Source organism: Panthera onca, chromosome A3 (genome assembly GCF_046562875.1).
Source record: "Panthera onca isolate mPanOnc1 chromosome A3, mPanOnc1 haplotype 2, whole genome shotgun sequence".
Taxonomy (NCBI): domain Eukaryota; kingdom Metazoa; phylum Chordata; class Mammalia; order Carnivora; family Felidae; genus Panthera; species Panthera onca.
The window spans coordinates 72,381,139-72,406,163 of NC_138341.1; the positions used below are offsets into that span (position 1 = coordinate 72,381,139).

A 25,025-nucleotide genomic window follows, 5' to 3' on the forward strand; every position below is an offset into this window, starting at 1 on the left:
CCAGTCTAGAAGCCACTGGAGGATGAACCCCTGTTCGTCTTTGCTGATGAATACACCACCAGTTTGGATTTTTCAGCTCAGATCTTAAACATCTGTTAAGCACCATGTAAACATTATCCTCATAATTTTCACAGGAAGAGGAGGAGATGGGTGGAAGAGTGAAGGAATAGAGCAAAACATGTGAAACTCTCTTCTTGCAACTGAGATTTCCCTTCAAAGCTGAAAATACAAACACATTTTGCAAATCATGTTCCACTTTTTAATAAAAGGCAAGTGTCCTGTAAAAGGATTTTACTTTGAATTCTTATAAAGGGAACAATCTTTGTTGTAAAGTGAATGGCCACTCCTTAATATGTTAATGTAGGATATTTCAATTTTGATTAAAGTTCTATCTGTATTCTGGTGGTCATTTTACAGATACTAACACCAAGCTCCAAAATGGAGTTATGTCTAATCCAAGAATATCCTGGAACAAACTCTGCACTGACATGACTCTCAAATCCCTTCCTCAACCACCCAACCTCACAGGGAACTTCATCTGATCTCTTCACCTTGCCTACGTCAAAGCCCAGAGCTCCAAGTTGGCCATAACTTGAAGTCTTTTAAGCAAGGCTTTCAAACAACCTTGTGCTGGATACTGGCATGGAAGAATAGGCCCATGTCCCTGACATACAAAGCCAATCTGAGTTCCCCTAATCCCGAAGCAATCCCCTGCCTGCTGGGTCTTATTGCTTAAAAGGAACATAAGCTCCTGTGACACTGACCTGGACAAGTGCTGTGTATTTGAGAAGACAGGGAAAAAGGACAAACAGATAACATCTTTAAGCGCATTATCAGCCTGCTTGATTTCTACAAACTGCTCCAGTCAGCCTGACTCCCATCTCTGCAAGAGGGACCCTTGAGACCACGGGCTGGCAAAGCATGGCTCCCTGGGAAGTGGTGAGATGCAGGAACAAACTGTTCCTTTTCTCAGAACAAGCAACCGAGCACACTCACCCTTACTGGAACAAAAAGCATTAAATTATTTTTTTCCTCCCACTTTCCTTTAATGTTACAACCACTGAATTCATGCTGTTATTGACCAGGCCACTCATTTGCCAATTAAGCACATGTGGCAGCTCTTAAAATGTTGTTAGATGCTGATGACTATCTCTTATAAAGGTATCTTATTTCCTCCAAGCTATTGGAGTCTTCTCTCTCCAAGTTGGCTGTATTCTCTTGGAAGACTCAGGCAAAGTTCCTATGTCTTTGCTTTACCCACAGAGTCTTGCTAATGTTTGGGATAGAATTGGCACTCAATACACTTGTTAATCTCTGGGTGAGAATTTTTTAAGGGCTTATAGCCATTATGAATCTCAAGTCTACAAACTAAGGGATACCAAAAAAACCTACTTCTTTATTTTTATTAAATCAAATTAATTTCCATTTTGACTTCTCATCCTCCTAGACTTGCAAGAATTTTGATCTCCGGCATTACCAGGGTCTCCTTCCTCCTCAGCGTCTCTCCAGAATCTAGTATCCTTCCATGGTGCTCAGAAAATCAGGGTAAGGGCCTCTGGACCTCTATCATCATGTTCACTGCTGAACTCCACAGTGAACTATGAAGTCTGGTATCTCTGCTTCAATGACCAGCCAAACGTAAAGGAATTTTTGCCTTTGAGAGCTAAGGGATCTAAAGCTAGGCTCTGAAGGTTGATCATTCACCCTCCCTTGAAATCTTGCCACTGCTTTGGGCAAGGTGCTCTCATGCTGCTGAGCCCGAGTCCTCACAGGGCTTTCTCACTGTCTTCCCCCAGTCCTGGTGTCTTGTTGGAGTTCCAGAGAAATCACCTTTCCATTCCTCTTGCTCTTGAGGGCATTCCTCAGTCTCTTCAGTGGGGTCACCAAGGTCAGTCGGGGCAGTCTCTTATTCAGTGCACAATTAGGAAGTCAATCTGCTTACTAAAAGGAGGAAGCAGACCGTTCTACTTTGGGGCAATGGAACAAAGGACAGAAAAGACCATGTATGGAAAGAAAAATAGAGATACTTTGCATATGATTGGGTTCTTTAATTGTAAGCAATTGAAACTGACTCTAAAAAATACAGACAGAATAATAATAATAATTTGTTGGGACAACAGACATTGGGTAATGTCCTAGAACTGAAGAAAGATCTGAACGAGCAGTCCTCAAGAAGGACAGAAAAGGAACAGTTCCAAGAATTTCAGTCAGTATCTCACAGATGAAAGAAGAATGACTCAGCTCCAGCCACCACTCGCCACTGAAGACTAAACTCCCAGGGAAGAGTCTGATGGAGCTAACCCAGGTCATGTGCTTGCCACCTCTTGGATAAGAGAGTTGAAGGCCAAAGAGTACTTAGACCAATAGGTTAACCAAACACATTAAAGAGGGGACAGAGGGTTCGCCTAAAAGAAAGCAGATTGCTGCTACCAAATGGAATGAACACTAAGTTTGCAAGATGACCAGTGACCACCATAGACAGAAGAAAGCCTTTCCAAGTAACAAGCTGCCAAGGGCAGGGCATCGTGTGTGGAGGAGAGCAAAACATCCACGCCATAATAATGACATCTGATACTTAAAATGAACCTGGAGAACCATTGCAGATGCAAAAACCAAGAGCTGGATGAAGAAAAATAGTACAAATATTAATATGAGGAAATAATCACGCCACACCATACTGTGTGGGAAGAGATAAGAATAGGCCACATGCTATAGGATCAGGCTATTTGGAAACAGTTGGAAAAGAAAATTACAGAACAGACCAAAAAGAGGACTATTTTCTTAAGAATAAATATTTTATCATTTATCTTGAAAGAAGCAACTTGAAATTTATTCAAGAATATCACTCCAAAAACATATGTCATTGCTATATAAAAGTATGTCTAGGCTACCCATGTAGAAAAATACACATAATTCTCAATTATATGTGAGTTCATCTATTGTCAACTAATTTCTTTATGGTCTTCACAATGTCCCCAGTTAAAGAATCCATCCTGCTATTACTAAATATTGATACCTAGACTGGATATCATTCCAGGAAAGATTCCGAGCACCAATATGGGGAAACCAGCTAAGCATGGACACTTAGAGATGGTGTGTCAAGACTTATTTCTCTGTATGTGCACTGCATGTGCATAAAAACTGAAATGTAGAAATTTAAAAACAAAAAAAAAGCTATGTCAGGGCAGTATTTCTCAAACTAGTATCCTACATATTAGCTCTCTGGGATTTTCTTGAGGGAAGGGGAAAGAATGGGGTTTCATGAATTAAAGGAAACAGAGCCTAGAAATCAGAAGTCTCCCATTAGAAGACCACTGGCCAGGTGGTCTCACTGGCCAGGTCTTGAGGACCAGGATAAGAAAAGTGACTGAAAACAAAACAGAAACAAAAAGCTATACAACAGCTGAGTGAGGTATCCCATATAGGAAGCAAATCATCAAAGGAGTGGGTAGTAGTGACCTAGGGCCTACAGGTCATATCCCTTTGTTCAACCATAAGCTTATCTTTCCTTTTCAAGAGTAACTCATTCAGCAATGATACGGATAAATCTCAGAATAATTACACTGAGTGAAAGAAACCAGACAAAAACAAGTATATTATTCCATTTAAATAAAGTTCTAGAATATGCAAACTAATTAAGAGTGACAGAAGGCAAGCCAGTGGTTCACTGGGTAGGAGAGGGTGGGGTGGGTGGAAAGCAGAGGGCTAACTTACAAAACTACAGGGAAAACTTTTGGTGGTGATGGATATGTTTGTTTTCTTCACTGTGGCGATGGTTTCACATGTGGTGATGTCAAACACATCAAACTGTACACTTTAAATATATCTATGTTCCTGTATATCAATTAGACCTTGATAAGGCTCTTTTAAAAAAAGAATATGTGAGCTTTAATATATAACAGAATTTCTCAGCCTCAACTATTTGGGGCCAGACAATTCTTGGGGGTGGGGGGCTGTCTTATATCATTGGGTATTTGGCAGCATCCTTGGCCTCTACCCACTACTATGATAACCAAAAATTACTCCAGAAATTGCCCAGTGTCCTCTGCTGGGAAAGGAGGAAGGGGGAGAAACACCCCCAGTTGAGAACCACATGTCTGTAAGGATTCAGCAGTTTACAAAGGAGGTAAAGGAAGAGACCAACCCCAAGGAATCCATTCAGACCGAGCCATCGGTGCTGTGGGTTGCACAGAGCTGCAAGTCAGAGGGCAGAGCAGGGGTGACTGGAAGACCGTGAGGCTCCTACTGGCAATGCTATGAGATGCCAAAGCCAGTGCTAGAGGAGCAGAGAAGCCTTGGATGATAGCAAAGACTCAAGGGAAAAGTGAAAAGGATGTTAATATTAACTTGAGCTTGTTCATATTTCCCCGAGTTATTTTATTCATATTATCTTATGGGTCTTTACAAGGTGCATGCAAGGAGAAGAGAGGCGAATATTACTCTCCTCATTTTCCAGACCTAGAAAGAGTGTCCATCAGTCTCTGAGCTCCTAGGTCGCTGAGCACAGTGTTAGCAAAGGAGGATTAGATGACCCCTCACCTAGTTAGAGTTGCCAGATAAAAATTCTGAAGGGCTATGATTAAGGATTCTTAATCTCTGATGGCAATCCAACAAGTAAAAAGCTGTGAAATTGCAGGTGAGGAATTTAGTTTAGGAAGTTTAGCTTAAGGAAGCATTTCTGGGGTGAGTCTTACCAGACAAGGAATGTATGATTGAGAGATGTTGAAGAACATCCTCTTCTGGTTCTTTTCTTTTTTTTTTTTAATGTTTATTTATTTTTGGGACAGAGAGAGACAGAGCATGAACTGGGGAGGGGCAGAGAGAGAGGGAGACAGAGAGAGAGGGAGACACAGAATCTGAAACAGGCTCCAGGCTCTGAGCCATCAGCCCAGAGCCTGACGCGGGGCTCGAACTCACGGACCGCGAGATCGTGACCTGAGCCGAAGTCGGACGCTTAACCGACTGAGCCACCCAGGCGCCCCATCTTCTGGTTTTTAAAAATAGGAGGAACTTACTTCACTGGGATGACTTAAAGTTACTGACAGAGGCAGAACGATAAATCAGAGGGCCCTGCCCAGCCCTTCCAGCCCTGTGCATCTTTGTACAATGTAAGAGGAGGGGAGAGAATTCAGGAATGAGGGACTGGAGGTCGTTTGAATTGAGATGCTAGATTCATCCTCAGCATGTTTAGGAAGACGTTAGATTTCAGTGCATCCAGAACCAACCCTGTTTTCTGCACTCTTTCTTCACAGATATTGAAACCTTTCCTTTGGAAAAACATAATCATTTATATGTAGTGGAAGGTCACAGTGCCCCCCCTTGAACAGAAGAAAGTATTGCTCCCCAGAAGAACTGCAGACCTGTGCAGGAGGTAGAGAGAGATTTGGGGAAGAGGCCTTCATGAACCACCCAGGTGATACCACGTATTCCACGCCTCCCACAGCTCCAAAAATCCTGTTCATCCTCATCGCAGGCTGACCATTGCAAGCAGTACAGTGCTGATCACAGCAAGAGGATTCACTTCACCACACCAACATTCTGGCTGGAACCTAGTTATCAGAATTTAATGATGCTCCTTGGGTGTGTTTATGATGGGCGAATATGTTGATGACCATGCTTTCATTTTTGGAGTGCCTTTCTTCTCAAATAGTTCAAGGAATGTTCCATGTGGGCTTTTTAATATTTTAATTACATAGTAACAACTTTATGGTGAAATATAAGCAGAATCATCAAAAAGGAAAAATCCCAGCCCTTTTCACCATAAAACCTAAACGAATGTCAAGATACAATGGTCTCTCCTTCCTTTAAAACTGTACAGATATAATTTTTTGCAATTGCAGTCAATGCACCCATATTATTTTAAGATTTTACAGGGTTTCGTATGTAGCAAAGCCATTCCCTCACTGTGATCTATTGAAAGTCAGCCCTCAACATGAGGGTGAAAAACAAAAAAAGACAAACAACAAAAAAATTTTATTTTAGTTAACATTACAGAATCTAGATTTTTTTTTTTTTGCCTCCCTATCTCATTTACGTATTTTAAAAGCCATGTGGTATTCAGTTTGTTAATACACCAGATCATTTAAACAAAGTGCCATGGTTTGGTCATTCACATTGTTTTCCATAAAAGAAAGAAAAGTCCTAATGAGAATATTATAGTTATCTCCCAACACTTTGACCATTCATTCATTCATGGAGCAAGATGGCACAGAAAGATGGAAAAACCTTGAGTCTTTGGCAGCATCTTATTGCTGTCATACTGGCTCTGGGCTGCCTACCACCTAAATCCCTACTTCTTGAAGCCACAGTATGAAGTTTTTAGTTGCAACTAAAAGCAATCGTAACTGATATATCCCTTAACCATTTCTTTATGTCCACCCCTCCCTCCTTCCTTTGCTCAAGTCTCTGAGGGGGAGGCACTGCTCTTGCTATTGGAACTAGCCCTCTATGTGCATTCTTGGTCCCCATCCCCTCCCCTACCTCCACTTAGACCATGTTCATGATGTCCTTTCTTATTTGCATCCTCTGTCTCTCCCTCCACTCTGGCTCCTTTTAATGTCTACTAAGGAACCTGTTAGGATCTCCCTTCCCTTTACCCAGCTCACTCCTAGAGTAATGCTCTCTTCCTCTTCTTCCTTTTGCCACCTAACTTCTTGACCAACTTGTCTGTGCACACCCATCCTCATAGTCTCTTCCATGCTGTCACCCCCAAAACTGTGGAACCAGCAGTAAGTTCACCAATGACTTTCTAGTTAGCAAGTCCCACAGCCTTTTCAGTCTCTATCCTCTCCAGCTTTCTGCATATGGCCCTTCAGATCACCTTTTCCTTCTTCTTTAAACTTTCTTTGAAATATAAATACATTATGTAGATTTTGAAGAGAGTTATTTTAAATGATTGAAAAAAAATGAACACAGAACTGCACCCATCTATTTCCTTTCCTTTCCTAGAAGCCACTACAATGTAGCAAGGTCTTTTTTTAAATACACTCTCTCCACCTTCCTCCCAAAAAAGGAATCATCCAAAGGATAAAGACAATGAGAGAGGAAATAGTTTCTGGCAGCCATGAGACAGCTCAGGCCTCCATCTATAGGAGTGTAATTGACCAAGGGCCCCCTGCTGTGTTTTGAAACCCACCTCCACAGCTGAGTTGCCCAGGCCGTGCTTCCCCAGGGTGGCTGTCAACTTACGAATGAGCATGGCATTCCCAGGAGACATAGGACCTCTACAACAGTCACCTTTGGCTCACGTGTTTCTGCCAGTCTAGCTGACCAGCCTTACACTACACTATGGTCTAGGGTGCTTCCACCCAGCCTCCTTTCCTTCTCTCCCTCATTGCCATCTCTCTGCGATGCTCTCTCAGCCTTTTCTGGCTCCCTCCTCACTTTCTCTCACTCAGATGATTTCCTAACAAAATCCCTGAGCATCAGGGATCATCTTGGAATCTGCCTCTTGGAAGACCCATACTAATTCATAACTGCAGGTGAAAGATTTCAACAAATATTTGGAAGATAACAAGCAAACGGAAGAGCAGTAGCTGATGTAAGCAGTGTGACCCAAAAGCCCAGCAGGAAGGAATGCTGATAAGCATTAAGCCAATTCCACTTGTAGATCCACAGAGTCTCAGGACTTGAAAATGTAACTTATTGCAGAAGCTGAGGAGTGGCTGTGGCAGGGGGGTGGGGGGGGGGGTGGTGGGGAAGTGGGGCTGAAACCAGCTCTATTTGTAGAAAATCTATATCCAGAGAGATTAGGCCATTAGATCCTCTCCCCAACCTTGCCCACCCTCTACCGGCTAACCCATGCCCAAACTCCTGACCCACAGAAACTTATAATAACAACTATGTGTTGTTTTTAGGCTGCTTAATTTGTGGTAATTTATTATACATCAATAGAAAATTAAAACAGATAGCAAAAAAAACATGTATTATTTAGAAATGAAGCCAATGCCAGGGTTTTAGGTGAAGGAAAGATGATGAGAAAGTATTCTACTTTTCAATATTAGGTATGGCTTTATATTTGGATAGTTCTAGCAGGGATATTACTTTGATGGGAAAAAATTGTTTATTTTTGAGAGAAAGAGGGGATTGGGGGGAAGGGGCAGAGAAAGAGTGGGACAGAGGATTCAAAGCAGGCTCCACATGGGGCTCAAACCCACAACCCGAGATCATGACCTGAGCCGAAGTTGAACGCTCAACCACCTGAGCCACTCAGGTGCCCCAATGCAAAAAAAAAAAAAAAAATTGTTTAAGTAAAATCTTAAACATACTATTAAGTGACTGTTAAGGTGGGTGCTACTACCTGAGATTGCCTAAAACTGCAAAAGTCAGTCCCAGCAGAGTCTGAGGGGAAGGTGAAAGCCCAGACCAAGACGCGGATATAAAGTGCAAAGGGTCAGAGGTGGTCTCCTAAGCTCCATAAAGAGGCAAGGGGTAGAAGGAAGATTTGGAAATCAAACCAGCGAGGAGGGCAGTTAGGATGTTTACAGAGCTACCCTGGCCACCTGAGATTCACATAACTGCTCAAAACACCAACTGGTATCTGCGACTTGCCTTATACATCGCCAGGCACACAGAGCATGGTGCTGATTTAGACGTGTGGGACTAAGACAGAAAATGACTCCATTCTTCTCTCCTCAAAGGAACATGTCTACATTATTGGACATACAATGTAAATGTTGGTTTAGATCCTTTCTTATTTGACATATCCAACTCTCCTATGTTTCTAAATAAGTCAAATTATTACAAATTACTTTTTAATATTTCAGTGATTGTTTCTTTGATTAAGTGAATCATAATTTTTTTAAATCACTATAATACTGCTTAATATTCAGGTCATCTCCTATAAATACTCCCATACTGAACATCTTCATTCTCATGGCATTTTTATTCTGTTCAATCATTCACTTTGGAAAAGTCTCAGGTTTAGAATCCCAGGGTTGAGGGGCATATACATATGCCTGGATCTAGATGAGAATTACCATATTGCTTCCCAAAAGGCTTAAATCATTTCAAACGAGTGAGTGTATTTGTTTTACAATTATTACTCACTTGGTGTTTCCTTTAAGTGGCCCTTCTCTTGGCTAATTTAGTGTAAGTCAGGTCATCTGTAGGGTTTTAAGTTTTGTATCTTTAATTTCAAGGTAGAATAAACTTTTCTTTTGTGTTGGCCTATCATTTGTCTTACTGCTTGCATGGATGGTCTATTCCCTCTAGTCTACCTTCTGCCTGACTGTCCTTGAACCCATCTGATGGCTCCCCTGATTCTTCCTCCCTCTGGTAGATATGCCAGGCTGCCCCACTTCTCATCCACCACTCTCTCCCTGGATTTCATCTGCTATTCTGGAGCAGAGTTTCTCAGAGAGGGGACTGGGGTCCCTTCTCCAAAAAAAAAAAAAAAAAGTCACTTAAGACACTTTGAAAATGTATATTTCCTGTCATGATGCCAAAGGTACAGAAGCAGACTCTCCCAAAGTACACCCCCCTAAGTCTCCTTCTCAAGCAAATTCTCTAAAGTTTGAGAATCACTGATGTAAGATCCCCAGTGTGATTCCGCCATTTCAGTTTCCCTTGCCTGGCACCAGGGCAAGTCAGCTGCCTCCTGGATCCCTCCATTCAAACGCCCTTCAAGCTCTATATATCATCTCCAGCGCTGCCCACCCCTCATGGGCACCCTCCAAGCCTGCTGATCCCCTTTTGCTGAAATCTGTCCTTCCAGTATGTCAGCCCCACATGCACAATTCAGTACGGATGGCTACTTCCAAACTAGTCTCTGAAGGAGAATCCCCTTTTGATACAGGCCTTGCAGACCCTAGGGTAATAACTGACCTCTCTGTTTGTCCACATGCCACATGATGTCCATAAAGCATAATTCAATGTGACAGAAATTATCAGACAGATATTAGCAGCTTCAGGTTGAAAGGCGGCATCTCTAATGGAGTCCTACCAAGTCTCAGCCGCCCCAGCCCCACACCGAGCCCCCTAGGGCAGGATGAATGCAGGAAGGGAAGAGAAGAGGGCTGCTGCCTCCACACAAACAAGCCTGGAGGTTTCCTTCACTCCCCAGCCTCCAGGCTCTGTTCTGGATGCATGTGAGAGCAAATCCAAGGTCCTGATCCTGGCATAGGTCTGATGGGAGGAAGCTTCCTGCAGACACTCCCTGCCCTCAATGAGGTGCACCTAAGCTCTACATACCCAGCGTCTTCACACCACCTCAGGCCTTCAGAAACTATTCTGCAAGTATATAATTGAATGAAGATATAATGAATCAGATGAAGATATAATCGAATCAATGTGCTCCCACCCTGTGCTTTATTTTCATTTTTAAAAACAGGGTAATATTTAACCTACAGAGATATACTGATAACATTGGGATTTATAAACCCTGAATATCCACATTGAAAGATGGAGGGAGAGGGGCACCTGGGTGGCTCAGTTGGTTAAGTGTCTGACTTCCACTCAGGTCATGATCTCATGGGTTCGTGGGTTTGAGCTTCGCATGGGGCTCTGTGCTGACAGCTCAGAGCCTGGAGCCTGCTTCGGATTCTGTGTCTCCTTCTCTTTCTCTCTCTCTCTCTCTCTCTCTCTCCCTCTCTGCCCCTCCTGCTCTCTCTCTCTCTCTCTCTCTCTCTCTCTCTCTCTCTCTCTCACACACACACACACACACACACACACACTCTGTCTGTCTCTCTCTCCCAAAACTGGATAAGCATTAAAAAAAAAAAAAAAAAAAAAGATGGAGGGAGAAGAAGATGGATCCAGGCAATCTCTCCTCTCACTACTAAATCCACACATTATATCCATCCAGTTCAGTGAAGCGGTTCTTTGTCATAAAGTCAGACACCTGAAAATTTGTGAATAAATCCTTTTTCTCAACGTGGATTCCCAAGTCAGTATTCTCAAAGTGTGTCCTGAAGAAACATCTGTCCTCGTCTATACTACAGCCTCTTAGAGCTTCAGAATACATGTTAAAAGTTCTCAGAAACTGTCTAGTAAAAAGCTTTAACTTTTTTAACCCAATTTTTCCCAAATTTCTTCAGTTTGGACACCTTTTCCCTAAATACTGCCAATGAGCATGGCAGGCAACCAGTATCCTGTGGTGTATACATTTTGATAAATTCTACATCCATTTTTTAAAATTCACATCCTGTTTCCTTGTTGATTTATTGCATCATTTCAGAAAGTTTTCTCTCCTTCCTTCTGTTGGTTCTACCTAATATTTTAGCTGGAAATTTGATTTCTATACCAAGGTCACAAGTTTACTAGGAGGCCTTCTCTAAAATGGAAAGAAAATGCTTGGTGAATTATTTAGTGAAGTGCAGCTTCTCTAAAAAGAAGAATAACGTGGCTCTATGCCACTACCTCTTTGTGCACTCATTCGGCATTCATTCATTTGTTCATTCACTCCTGCCTCCAGCCCATTCCCAGAAGCACAGTGATAGATACTGTCAATGCAAAGGAGAAAAATTCACTTTGCTTGTGATGAGTCCTATGACGGAGGTAAGGACAGAAAAGCCCCATTTCTTTCCTGAGAGTGGGTGGGGGAAGTAGCGGGTCAAAGAAAGGTCAGAGATAGTAGAGAGAGTAGAGATTCGAAGTTTGGGTTGCAGGTAAGAGACTCAACTCCAATGAACTTGATTCAGCAAAAGAAGGAAGTGTGGGCTCATTACTTGGTAAGTCCAGGGAAGGAGCTGGCCTAAGACTATTTGCCCACATAGGTCTCTCATCACCATTTTTCTCCCTATAGCTTTAGCCACTGTCAGAGAGGCATTTTTTTCATGAGACAAGGAGGACAGCAGCCCCCAGTTCATTCACATCACTTCCAGTCACATGATGACCAAAAGGGCCAAGCCCCTTCTCTAACCCTCTCTGTGGGTCAACCTTAGAGGAGTCTCATGCCCAAGGAATGTCTCACCTACCACTCCCAGACCTACCCTCAGGGCCAGGGCCAGGGCCCCCATCAGCCTGCAGCTTCTAGTTAGTTCCCCCTAAGGCCACACTGGTGGTGGCACATCCAATCACATCTCTGATTCTATACCATGTAGGCAGTGAAATGGAAGACGAAATTTCCAAGCAAACTACAAGGCGGGTTGCACAAAATTTCTGAGTGTAACTTTCAGGGATCACCTTTTTTGTTCTGTTCTGTTTTGTTTTGTTCCAGGTGGTAAGGTGAGAAGCTCACAGGCGTAACTGTATTTTTCTTTTCTTACACATTTTTTTTCCCCTCTGCCCTACATTCACCTTTTCTTCTGAGGGAAAGGTAAAACTACTGCTTTTAAGAGGAACAAGTATCTGTTATGGTACTTACTAACAGGACATATGTTCAAGAATCAGAAAATCTTGCCTATTCCACTTGAGGTTTTTTTTATTATTTTGTCCACTTCCTCCAACTCCAATGTCTTAGTATGACATCAAGTGTTACTGAGTTCTGATCTAGTCAGGCATAAAAACAGGATCCATAATCTTGTGAAATTGCTCACCCCTTCCCCAAAATTAAAATAAATTTAAATTTAAAAATTAAAATAAACTGATAGCTACTTAAAAAAAAACACATCTGGGGATGCCTGGGGGGCTCAGTCAGTTACACATCCAACTCTTGATTTCTGTTCGGTTCATGATCTCACAGTCATGGGACCAAGCCCCACATCAGGCTCAGTGTTGATCTCAGAACTTGCTTGGTATTCTCTCTCTCTCCCTCTTTCTCTGCCCCCTTCCCTGCTTGTGCTCTCTCTCTCTCGCGCGCGCGCTCTTCCTCTCGCTCTCGCTCTCAAAATAAATAAACTTAAAAAAAAAGCACCTCAGCATTTCAACCAGTTGAGCAATGTTACACACACTCGTTCACACACACACACACACACACACACACACACACACACACTCTACTACTACCACTATTTGTATGCATGTGCTTACATACACCAGGTTTCTTTAGCAATGCACCAAATTCTTAGGCTTCTCTCAGAGTCCTCAGTAAGGATTCTGGAGCTTTGTCTTCCCAAGGCAAATTTAATTCTAAAATTGCTACTTTAGCGTTTCACCAATTATGCTCTGGGTACCTTATGAATCAGAATTACACGGCGGGAATCTTGTTAAAATGCAGACTCCTGGGCCCCTCTCCATTCCAAACAAATCAGAATCTCTCTAGGGAGGATGTTCCAGGAGTCTTTGTTTTTAAAATTTCCCAAATGATACTTCTGCATCCTAAAATGTAAGAAGCCCTGTTCCAGAATTTTGGAGAGTTTTTTTTTAGGATTCCTGAGTTGTGCTGTCAGATACTTCTGTAGCTCTAAGGATAAACTTCTTATGAATTCCATGAACTCTACTTTGTCAGTAAAATATAATAGCAATCCTCATGGGCCATGCTTTTTTGAAGTTCTATAACAGAAGTAACTATAAGCATAGTTATAGTACACAGAATTCCTTCAGATTTAGAAATATCTACTCTGGGGTGCCTGGGTGGCTTGGTCAGTTAAGTGTCCAACTCTTGATTTTGGCTCAGTTCATGATCTCACAGGCTCCATGCTAACAGCAGGCTCCATGCTTGGGATATTCTCTCTCTTTCTCTCTCTGTCTCTCTCTCTCTGTCTCTCTCTCTTTCTCTCTCTCTCAGAATAAATAAATAAACTTAAAAAATCTACTCTAAATAAGTCACATATTAATGAGTAGGATAGGCCAATTCCATTGTAACAAACTTGTGATTATGATGAACAATTCAATGTAATTTTGTTAAAATAGGTACATCACAAGAACTGACATAATTAAAACCCAACTGAAATTAATCACAGAAAAATTTTATGAAAACTCATTAAGGTTGTGAGTTTTCTTTGAAATGAACAACTTCCCCCATTCATAAACAGGCCTTTATCTCCAATCCAAGACAAGCAATAAGAAGTCAATATACACAATCTGACTCCATCCACCACTAATACAGTAGGAGCTGTCCACAAAGTCCTTGCATTTTAAAGCTAGAAGAGACTTGGGGTGCCTGGGTGGCTCAGTCGGTTAAGCGTCCAGCTTCAGCTCAGGTCATGATCTTGTGGTTTGGGAGTTCAAGCCCCGCGTCAGGCTCTGTGCTGACAGCTCAGAGCCTGGAGCCTATTTCGGATTCTGGGTCTCCCTTTCCCTGTCCCTCCCCCACTCATGCTGTCTCTCTCTCTCAAAAATAAGTAAACATTAAAAAAATTTTTTTTGTAATAAATAAAGCTAGAAGAGCCTTGGGGATTGTGCACTCCAACCCCCTCTCAGATGAAGAAACTGAAGACCAAATCACACTGTCAATGACAGAACAGAAAAAAAAAAAAAAAATTCAGATGTCCTGATGGCCCAGCCCTCAACGATACCCAAGCACAAAATCAAATGGTTCTTCAGGGGTGAGTGGCAGCAACCATTCTTTTTACATAGCAGATATGCTTTGAAGTAAAAAAAAAAAAAAAAAAAAAAAAAGCCACATAAGATGTAAGATTTAAAATAAATATGGGGCGCCTGGGTGGCTCGGTCGGTTGAGCGTCTGACTTCGGCTCAGGTCACGATCTCGCGGTCCGTGAGTTCGAGCCCCGTGTCGGGCTCTGGGCTGACAGCTCAGAGCCTGGAGCCTGTTTCAGATTCTGTGTCTCTCTCTCTCTGACCCTCCCCCATTCATGCTCGCTCTCTCTCTGTCTCAAAAATAAATAAACGTTAAAAAAAATTAAAAAAAAAAAAATAAATAAATAAAATAAAATAAAATAAAATAAAATAAAATAAATACCACTGAGGCACCTTGAGTTATTCATTCCTTCTCTCCTGTAATTCAAGCTACATGGTAGAAAGGTTTGAAAAAACCTGGTGCTATTCCAACTTCCCTACCAAAATCTGATAAATTAAAAGAGGAGAGAAGATGTGACCCCAAAGTAGTCATGAGTAATCACCTGATACCTATCCAGACTGATCCAGTGTGGTTGAGAATAAATCAAGCAAGGCTGTTTAAGCACTTCTCAGATGATTTACTAAACATAGGCTATAGGTCTGTACTTGGGTTTCATTTTTTCATTCTGTTATTCAATAGATATCGACTGAGTACCTACCTACTAGGTGCTAGAATCTATGACATGTTCTAGCAATACTAAGATCAACAGACAGGGGGAAGGACAACTAAAGCTATATCATTACAATGTGTTATATTACAGACTATAGAATCAGGTGTCATGGGCACAGACTCAGGTTGTGTCAAAGAAGGTGTTACAGTGAAAATGACATTGAGCTAAGTCTTAAAGGACAAGCAGGGGTTTCATTAATGGAATATGCAAAAGGAAGAGAAAATCATTCCAGGCAAATGGGTAGCATATGCAGAGGTATGAAAGAGGGATATGAAGAGAACAAATAAGCAGTTGGAGAGAGGGGTCCAAAAAAGAAAGACAGCATTATAGACATTAGCTTTGTTTTTTGTGCCATCTAGCACAACATGGAAAAAGCCAATTTTTTTTAAATAATAATTTTTAAAAATCTACCTTCCTTGGGCCAAAAACTCACAAGAGACTACATACTGGTGACTGAGACATCTGACCTTGAGAGCTGTTTTCAAACAAGAAAGAAGGATATCTGTTCTTTCTTTTCCTGTCTCTAGAGTCTTAGACACTTTCCAGGCTCTCAAAGTCCACCTCTTCCAGAAAGACTTCCAGGATTTCCAGAGTCTAAACAGAGTCATTGTAAGGCAGGGCATGGGGGGGGGGGGGGGGGGGGAAGTGCTTTAATGATGAAATTAAATAAGGGAAATTATGCATTCCCATAGTTAACCGTAAAATTGTCTCCTTTCTAAATCCTTGGTATGCAGATCATACAGTAATTTTTTGCACTGGTAAAAGAAAGTGGGTGATAGACCTAAGTTCAAACAAGTTTCCACTACTTAATAACTGTGTGACTTTGGGGAAGTCGCATAACATCATTTTTCTGGTTGCAAACACCCTGCTAGTTTGTTGTGAAGCTTAGACATGACTTGAGGGAGGGCACCTGCCACAGGGTCTACCCTGTAAGGGGCCTCTCCGTGGGGCAGTCACTGTACATTATCATAGCATTTTCATTCATTCAACAAATCTTCATTAGAGACTTAACATGTAGAAGCCAGGAACAGACAAATAAATCTGAACTGGATTTTGTTCTCTAGGATGTCACAATCTATAGTGGATATATAGATATAGAACAGGCTCAAATAACTATAAGGAAGAAAGTGCTTACTACCAAGAAAAATACAGAGAAATTGCTTGGTAAGTTGAGAGGTCAGAAATTACTTGTGTGGAGAGAGCTGGTGGGGGAGAAGGGAAAAGAATTTGGGGCTGAGAAGAAAGAAGCATCTGGGCAGAGCAAAGTATCCATCTGCCCCTTTCACAGATGAAATAAGAGAGGTTCCTGGAAGTGACAACATTCACCCAACTTCACACTCCGTTACAGCAGAGTCAGGGTGAGGACTCAGAGCTCCCTACCCCTCGTCCAAAGCAGTCACCATTACCACACTACTTCCTATAATTGGGCCATTCGCAGATGTAGAGGACAAGGCCGACCAGGGAAAGCAGCAGGGAAAGGAGGGGATGGGGTCGCAGGCCACTGCCCCAGGTTGAGGCACAGCACAGTCTCAGCAGTGGAGGGCGGGCGGGCACGGGAGAAGGGGGAGGGCAGGCCAAGGGGCGGGGAGAGGGACGCGGGCAGCACTCCGGGGCTGGTCAGGGCACCCGCCCAGCCGCAACAGCCCGCGCTCAGGATCCGCCAGCCATGGGGCGGCGGTTCCACGCGCTGCGGCCGCTGCTGGCGCCGCTGCTGCTGCCGCTGCTGCTGCTGCCGCCGCGGGCGCTTCCCCGGGCGCACTGCCCCGAGCCCTGCAGCTGCCCGCCCGACGGCGCCCTGCGCTGCCCCGGCCCACGGGCCGGCCTCACCCTACTGTGAGTACGCGGCGCCCTGCTACGGGACCCTCGCTCGCTCCTCGCTCCGGGCCACTCTGCTTCCCCACTCTTTGGCTCCTTTAACCAGGAAGCTTGGAGAAAAAGGCTGCGCCCTGTCAAACTCCACCACCTTTTAGAGTGATGAGAATGCAAAGCTTGGGGACTGTCTCTGCCATCCCGTGCCAAGCCGCGCCTTGGGTTAGGGCCCCTCCTGCTGGCACCCCCTGTAGCCCCTGGCGGACCCAGGGCCGTGATTTCCCCCACTGGGGCTGCGGCAAGGGGCGTGGAATTGCCCAGAAGCCACAAGGGAAGGCCTGCTCCCTGCCACTGCTTGGAAGTCGAAAGTGGCCTTGACCTTTGTGCTAGCCAGGTCGGTGAAGGTTACTGTGACCTCTGACACCCTGTGCTCCACTAGGAATGGGGTGGTCAGGCCCTACGGCAAGGGGTGACATGGTCACTCGCCTGGGATTGCTGGTTCGCCCGCCGCCTCCCTAGTGTACCGCTTAGTAGGCATACGAGTCACTGCCCTACCCTTTCTCAGACGTACTTGCATTTCAATCTGCTGGTCTGATCAAGGTGTGCCTTACGTCACGCCTCCCACACGCCACCCAGCCCTCCACGTTTACAGAGCGGGTTACAAAGGAGGTTAAAAGAATTGCATACATCAGCAAGTAGGGGCAGGAAGAGGTTTGCTGAAGTGATGGGGTGAAGAGAGGAGGGGCCTTCTGTACTAGTGTTATCAGAGTGTCCCGTGTCTCCTTTCTTCGATTTAGAAAAAGTACCACACATTATATGATTCTATTATATGAAATGTCCAGACCAACAGAAAGCAGATTAACAGCTGCCAGGTAGGGGTGAAGGCCCAGTGACTGTTAATGGCTGTGGCTTCTGGGGGTAACAAAAATTATTTAAAATCAGATTGTGGTGATGATTGCACAACTCCTCCCTAGACATACTAAAAACCATTGCACTGTATACTTTAAATGGGTGAATATTATAGTATATGAATTATATCTCAATAAAGTTGTTAAAAGAAAAAAAGGAAAGAAAAGTACTACAAAAGTAGGTTTTGGTTATGTCCTAACCATTGGCAGTGATGGAATCTCATTCTTGGGGAAGAAAGAGGCAACCCCCCCTCCCCACTTCCATGGGCTGAAACAGTCTGTCAGGGATCCCCCCCCCCTCCCTCCTGAGGGGCTGAGCCTCTCCCCTGAAAGAGTTAGTGGCCTACAGGGAATGTTTGCAGCTGAGAGATACAGTTTAAAGGCTGAGGGGTTTATATTAATTAGTTTCCATTAATTATCTTGTCAGCTCAATTCCCTGAAGGTGAGGACCATGCTGAAAGAATTTGTTTCAATCAATCAACAGATTCATGGAAGCTGCCTTCCTAGTCCCAGCCCTTGTCCTTCCCTGACAAACCTCCCTTCTTGCTCTTATGAATGATGGTGCCACTAACAGCCTTTCTCACTCGCTCAGTACTTATCATAGAGATTTCAAGAAACTGAGATCCAAAGACATGGAATAACTTGGCCATGGTCCCTTTTTGTTATTGAGTAGCAAAGACAGGACTTCATCTGTTAATTGTGTTTTTATATTTGTTTGTCTTTGTATTTAGGAAATTACCTTTTCCTAAATACACACACACACACACACACACACATACATGTAAATATACACACATACACATACATACATATATACATTCCCAGGTCCTCTCAGATTCAGCTCTTCACTGAGCTCTCTCAACAATTCCTGCTGCCAAACCATGTTGGCCTCTGGAGACTACCTCTTCCCTGGAGAAAGCTGAAGTGGAAAGTACAAAACAAAACAAATTCTCCCACTGCCCCATAGCACAGTTTAGAGAAGCCTAGAACCCCTCAAAAAGATTTTAGGGGTTTGGGGGTAGAGGTGGGAGGCAAGCACAATAGAAGAAATGCTAGCATGCTGAAGCTGGCTAGTCCCACTCCCAAAAAGGAGCTAGTCGTCCAGGCTCTGACACCTTTGGCCATCCCTGAGGGATTCTGGAGAATCCTCAACTTCCTCCCTTCACATGCACTATCTTGGCATCCACACCAAGAGCATCTTCTAGACATTTAGACATGTAAGGTTGGCAAGTATGCTGACCCTCACAAGGTAAGGCTTCCTGAGAATCAGTTAACTGAGAGATGACCTCCTCCTTTAGGTGAGAACCCTATGGGCACAATAAGGTGACCTCAACATCCATGTGCCAAGAGAAATACATAAGAAGGGATAGGAAGATAGTCACTTTAAGGCAGTGTTACTCAAAGTGTGGTCCTAGGCCAGCAGCGTTAGCATCACCTGGGATGTTAGACATGCATACTCTTGGGCCCCATCCCCAATCTACTGCATCAGAAGCTGTGAGGATGTAGTGCAACAGCTGGTGTTTTAACAAGATCCCCAAGTGGTCTGGTGCATGCAAACGTTTGAGAACCAAGATATTGCTCTCCATGAAGGATATAATCTTGTAGAAAGCAAAAGTGTGTTTTAAACTTCCTGTGCCATATACTTCCCCTCTCCATATGCCTCCTCACACACATAATATACAAAATACCTATTTATTGCAAAAGGCACCTATGATCAAATTAAAGCCCCAAACTCTGCTACATATGGAAAATATACAGGATTGAGAAAAAGTTTGTTTTTGTCTTCAAAGAGGAATAAGGGAAGGAATCCATGGAGAAGGACAGACTGAAGACATAAGGGAGGGGGAAGAATGATATTTGGTGAAGTAAGGTCTCAGTGAGGGTGGGAGGACAGTGTCAGTCTCAGACCATAGAAGAAGGGTTAATCCTAGGGAGAGGGATACTTCTGAGTCCTAGGGAAGAAGACAAATGGATAAAGGTGTAACTTAACATTGAGGCAGAAGACAGGAAAAGTGAACAGCATCATACTGAAATCCTCTTGATGATGAATGAATGAAATAGTAAACATTAATCACAAGATAGAAAAAAAATGCTATGGATAACAAATTATCAGGAGTTCATAAAGAGGAGAGAGCTGAAATTATGAAATAAGGCACCCAGAGAGATGTGGTCTTGCATGAAGTCATGCACAGGGTCTGGCTCTGAAGAAAGAAGGGGAGCACTCATGTTTCTGGGGGTTGGAGGAGACAAGTACAGCACAGCATTTTAGACTTCATCATTGGCCCCTCAGTAGATGCTAATTTACATTTTAATCATTCCAGGCCTTGGTAGTCCTGCCTTATAAGATTTCATGTAAAGTCCACTATTTGGTTTCAACAAGGGGAAAAAAAAGGAACAAGGAAAAAAAAGGAGTGTAATTGTTTGTCATTGACAAGCCCACTGTTTGCACATTTTGAAAATGGCACAGTTCCATCATTCATATCTTTCTATACTTTCCATGTTTTATTAAAAACTGAGGTATTTAAAAACTAAAATATGATACAAAAAATGCCTCCCACATGCTCACTCATTTTAATTGAGGGGAAAAAGGTAAAAGAAAAAAATTGATTTAAAACATTTCCTTTTCCTTGTCTTATAAGTTCCAGACAAGTGGAAGAAGAGGGGGAAAAAAATTCTCACCTTGTCCATGGTTATATAAAGATCTTTGTCTCTATGACAACAGAAAGGTTGATCTTCTTGATATGGAAACAGCTTCTAAAAAATCTGTTAGTAAGAAAATGCTAATAATAATAATGGGAAGTTATTTTTTGCATGTTGTGCCTCCTGAACAGAGATTAAACTTTAAGCTTTATTATAAGACACAGGCCAGAGACTTTGAAAAGATAAAATGTGCTGTATCTATCAATCCAGTGTTACAGGAAGGCATTAGTCTCCTGACATTGTTCCTGAATGTCCTTCTCCCTCTCCCACCTTCAGTGAAAATCAGGGTCCAGGACAGTGTTCAATGATGTAGAGGAATTAACAGGAGGATGGCATGGCCCCAGTCCTTGAGAAGCCCACAATCTAGGTAGAAACACATGCAAGAGACCAGTGTGGGCAGGGAAAGAGGCAACTAGGGTCTAGGAATTCAGGATGCAGAGCAATTACTATGGACTTAAATGTGCAAGGGAAGGTACCATGGACAAATGGTTATGGGGCTGAACCTTTAAGGAGAGATAAGAAGAAGAGTCTTAGTGGAAGAAACACAGATTAGAGTAGATTCAGATTCCTGGCTGGGTAGAAAAGAATAAAGTTGAATGGATCCTTCCTTGTTGAAGCCTCTCCCAGACTTTTGGGGAAATTTTTTTTTAAGGGAACACATACAAGTCATCGGAAATAGTTACATTACCTAGAGGGTTGTGCAAAAAGAAAAAAAAAATCCCAATGTATAATTCTTGACTGATAGATTTTCCATCAGAGTCATTCTTGGACAGCTGATTACAAAGGCATTCAATAAAAATCATGACTTGGAGTCACTTCCCCATGAAGCTCTCCCCAGTGTCTCCCACTCCCATACACACATCATTTGATATGCTGTACTGACCTATATTTTTGCATATACCCTGCCATAAGGTAACCATTTATTCAAAATAAACCTCTTCGGCCAGAGCAGGTATCTCAACCGCAGCACACTTGACATCTGGGGCGAAATAATTACATGTTGTGGAGGGCTGTCGTGTACCCTACGGGATGCTTAGCAGCAGCCCTGGCCTCCACCCACTAGATGCCAGTAGCACTGCCCTCCCAAATTATGACCACCAAAAATGACTCTAGACATTTGCCAAATGCTCCTAAGGGAGCAAAATCCACCCCCCACCCTTGGTTTTGAATCACTGTGCTAAAGTGAGAACCACTTGAAGAGGTCTTATTCAACTGGGGAATCCCCAAATTTCATGGGTATTATGGTCAAAGTGTTTCTTGAACTACTATGATATCAAACTGAGCAGACAGCTGAATAGGAACAATGAACCAATGCAAAAAAAAAAAAAAAAAAAAATGTGTATTAGTTGGGATGTACGGCATCTAAATGTCATTTCAAAAATCTCCATCCTAGGGGCGCCTGGGTGGCGCAGTCGGTTAAGCGTCCGACTTCAGCCAGGTCACGATCTTGCGGTCCGTGAGTTCGAGCCCCGCGTCAGGCTCTGGGCTGATGGCTCGGAGCCTGGAGCCTGTTTCCGATTCTGTGTCTCCCTCTCTCTCTGCCCCTCCCCCGTTCATGCTCTGTCTCTCTCTGTCCCAAAAATAAATAAAAAACGTTGAAAAAAAAATTTAAAAAAAAAAAAAAAATCTCCATCCTAGAGGATGGGGAGGTGAGGAGGTGCTATGGGTAGCAGAGGGAGTTGTGTTAAATCGGCATCTATGCTACAGATTTTGCAGACCCCCAGTCTATCCTTTGAACGGGCATAGTACACATATCAGCTTCAGAGAAGCCAGAATGGAAGCTTACCCATATTGGTATGCCCCATCCAAATTGTTTTAGTTTTTGTTATTTGTTTGTTTTAACTCACTCATTAGAGCAAAATCCATCCTTAGCCCAGGATCCATTAAAACAAACCAAAGAGAGAGACCACCACCCAGAGAGCCTGGAGTGAGACCCATGGGTTCCCAGTCCAGGGCACAAGGTAAGAGTTCACAGGACATAGAGAAGCCTACCAAGTTCTTGAAGGTACAACAGCTTGGCCCTGCCTCAGCTTCCCTGCAGATGGGCCAGATGACAATAAACCAATCAATCAATCAATCAATCAATCTCAGAATTCATAAAGCTCTTGTCCTACCTCCCAACGCCACTTCTCCCACACACCCAACCAAAGCAAAGGCCCAAGATAGAGGTTGATCTTGAACCTCAGTTCTGACTCAGCATTCCCAGCTATACCTGCAAGCAATTCTTAAACCTGGCTGTGCCTATAAACAGACTCCTTGGGGAAAGCTTTGCAAGGACCAGATTTTATTAGTTTAAAAATCATCCTTCTGGGGACAGTGAATGATGGCCCCTAGCAAGACACTAAAAAAGCAAGCAACAGAGTTCCCAAAATCTCAGTGGAAATGTAGAGCCAAAAAGGTTCACACACCAATTCCTCTGGCATCAGACCCAGCTCCCCCCTTGGAAAGCAATAATTCCTTGAGGTTTTTTTCTGCCTTATTTTTTTTTTTTAATTTCAAAAGCAGTAAGTCCGATTAATTTAGGGCTCCATTTCTTCTCCTTCACCCCCTCTATCTTCTTCCCAAGCCTCTCAGTTTGGCTTCTTTTCCATGTCTTGAACTGAGGTACAAAAGCTTTTTTTCCAAAATGTAATCTCTCATTGTAGCTGCACCAGACGGTGTCTTGGCCATGTATAACTGTGATCTCACAGATGGGATTTTAAAGCCCCGTGAGTCATGGTGATAGAGAGAGACCCTGCTGCTCACTTCCAGACCCAAAGGGGCTGGCTCCATGGGAGCATATGTATTCTGTTCTGGCAGCTCCCCTTTGGTGTGCAAAAAATCATATTTAATGCAGATTTTAGCAAATTTCTCACCAGCTATTTTTTAAGAGGGGAATTAAAATAATCCCACCCACCAGACAGGTGGGCTTTCTGACTTAGTGGGCAGCTTCTAGCAGCTTCTCTACATGGTCCTCATTTACTCCTACCTTCTGCTGCACAGGGAGATGACACCCCCTCCCAGCCAGCAAACCACACACAGCTGCCCTCTGTGTGGTCATGAACCACAGCTCTTTAATGCCACTTGAGCCAAACTCAGAAAAGTCCAATTTATAAGTAAAACTCAACTTTCGGAATGAAGGGTTTGTTTTGTTTTCCCCTGCTGCCGTTACATTTCTCCTTGACTCTGATGAAATCAGGTGACTCCTGGGTTCCTAATTCTACCTCATGAGCAGCAGCAGACAGCATTCCTGAGCCCACAGGGGTAGTGGCTGCTCTGGTATGACAAGGTAGGGTCCAACACAGCCCTCAAACTATGTGAATTGATCAACAGGACAAAGACCGGGCAGACCTGAGTTCTAGCACAAGGTCCCCTTTCCCTAATTTGCACTGTGGGTTCATGCTAGTGATAAAATCTCTGTGCTGTCTATAAAAGGGACATGACTGAGTGGGGCTGACTGTGGTGAAGATACACAAGATGGCAGAGCCAAAAGTACTGGGAAATAAAGGTTCCACATAACTACAAAGTATGATTGTAACAATCTGATGCTACAGAGAAGACTACAAACCCACAGCTGGTGCATGAGGTTGAACAGAAACTACCTATCATCCAAGGGGCAGGCCTGATGGAATAGTTTTCTTCCTGGGAGGTGTTAATTAGAGAAAATGACCCACTAGGTCTTCTCAACTTGGAAGGTGAATAAGTTAGAATCCCAAAATAGCAGAGCTCATTATTGCCTGGAGTCTGATAGGCTAGTCGTGTCAAGCCAGGCTGAACTGCCTTTCAAACATGCCACCTAACACCTGATTATAGGCTGTTTTCTATCATTCCACTGGATTAGTCGTGTCTCTCCAGCTAAAGCGTCTGAGCCTATTCTGGGTCTTTTCTGTTCCCCATTCCCCATCCTCAGCCTCAGGCTGACACACAGAAAACCCTCAGGTCAAACCTGTTTGCCATTGAGGAACTCCATACTGAAATGTACAGGACAACTTGTAGAATCTGTAGACACCGCCCTTGCCCTCCAAGACCTCCCAGTCTTCAGCCATGGGAGAGAGAGGACTAATTCTCAGATGACTGCAGGGAAATGCAGAAGGTGATAAAGTCTTGTAGGAGTTCAGAAGAAGGAGCCATCCCTTCTAGTCTGAGTAATGAAGAAACCTCAGTGGAGGCATCACTTGAGCTGTAGATCTTTACACTTTGCAGTGTACCACCTGCAAGACCACCTCTACAGTGGCAGCCAGGCCAACGTGGTCATCCTAAAAGCTCAGTCCTGGTCTTTGACACCAACTTAGGCCACTGGGGACTCACAATTAAGAGCCTTCAGCTCTCTCACTGACCACCAGCACACACCCTATGTTATGGATCCCCAATGGAACAGGATTACTTCCCCCAGGAAATCTTAGGTGGGACTCTGATTAAGGTTTTTCTCATTTGTAAGCACCAGAAATCAACTCTGACATATTTAATCATGATAGAAGAACAAGGAGGTAGAAGGATGTGGGCAAGATCCAGAGAGAATGTGGCATTTTAGCAGCAAGAGGTCAGTTCCCTTTTCCCAAGA

The 25,025-nt window shown here is 43.3% G+C and overlaps 1 protein-coding gene across 2 annotated transcripts in view; it reads left to right on the forward strand.

Annotated features, from left to right (window-relative positions):
• The first annotated feature begins 16,694 nt into the window (after positions 1–16,694).
• LHCGR (luteinizing hormone/choriogonadotropin receptor) overlaps positions 16,695–25,025 on the forward strand; it is a 121,282-nt gene continuing 112,951 nt past the window's right edge. For both annotated transcript variants that reach the window (XM_060606365.3, XM_060606348.2), the window contains exon 1: positions 16,695–16,901. In XM_060606365.3, coding sequence (XP_060462348.1) covers positions 16,735–16,901 — 167 coding nt within the window. In that variant the 5' untranslated portion in view covers positions 16,695–16,734. The remainder of the gene's footprint in view (positions 16,902–25,025) is intronic.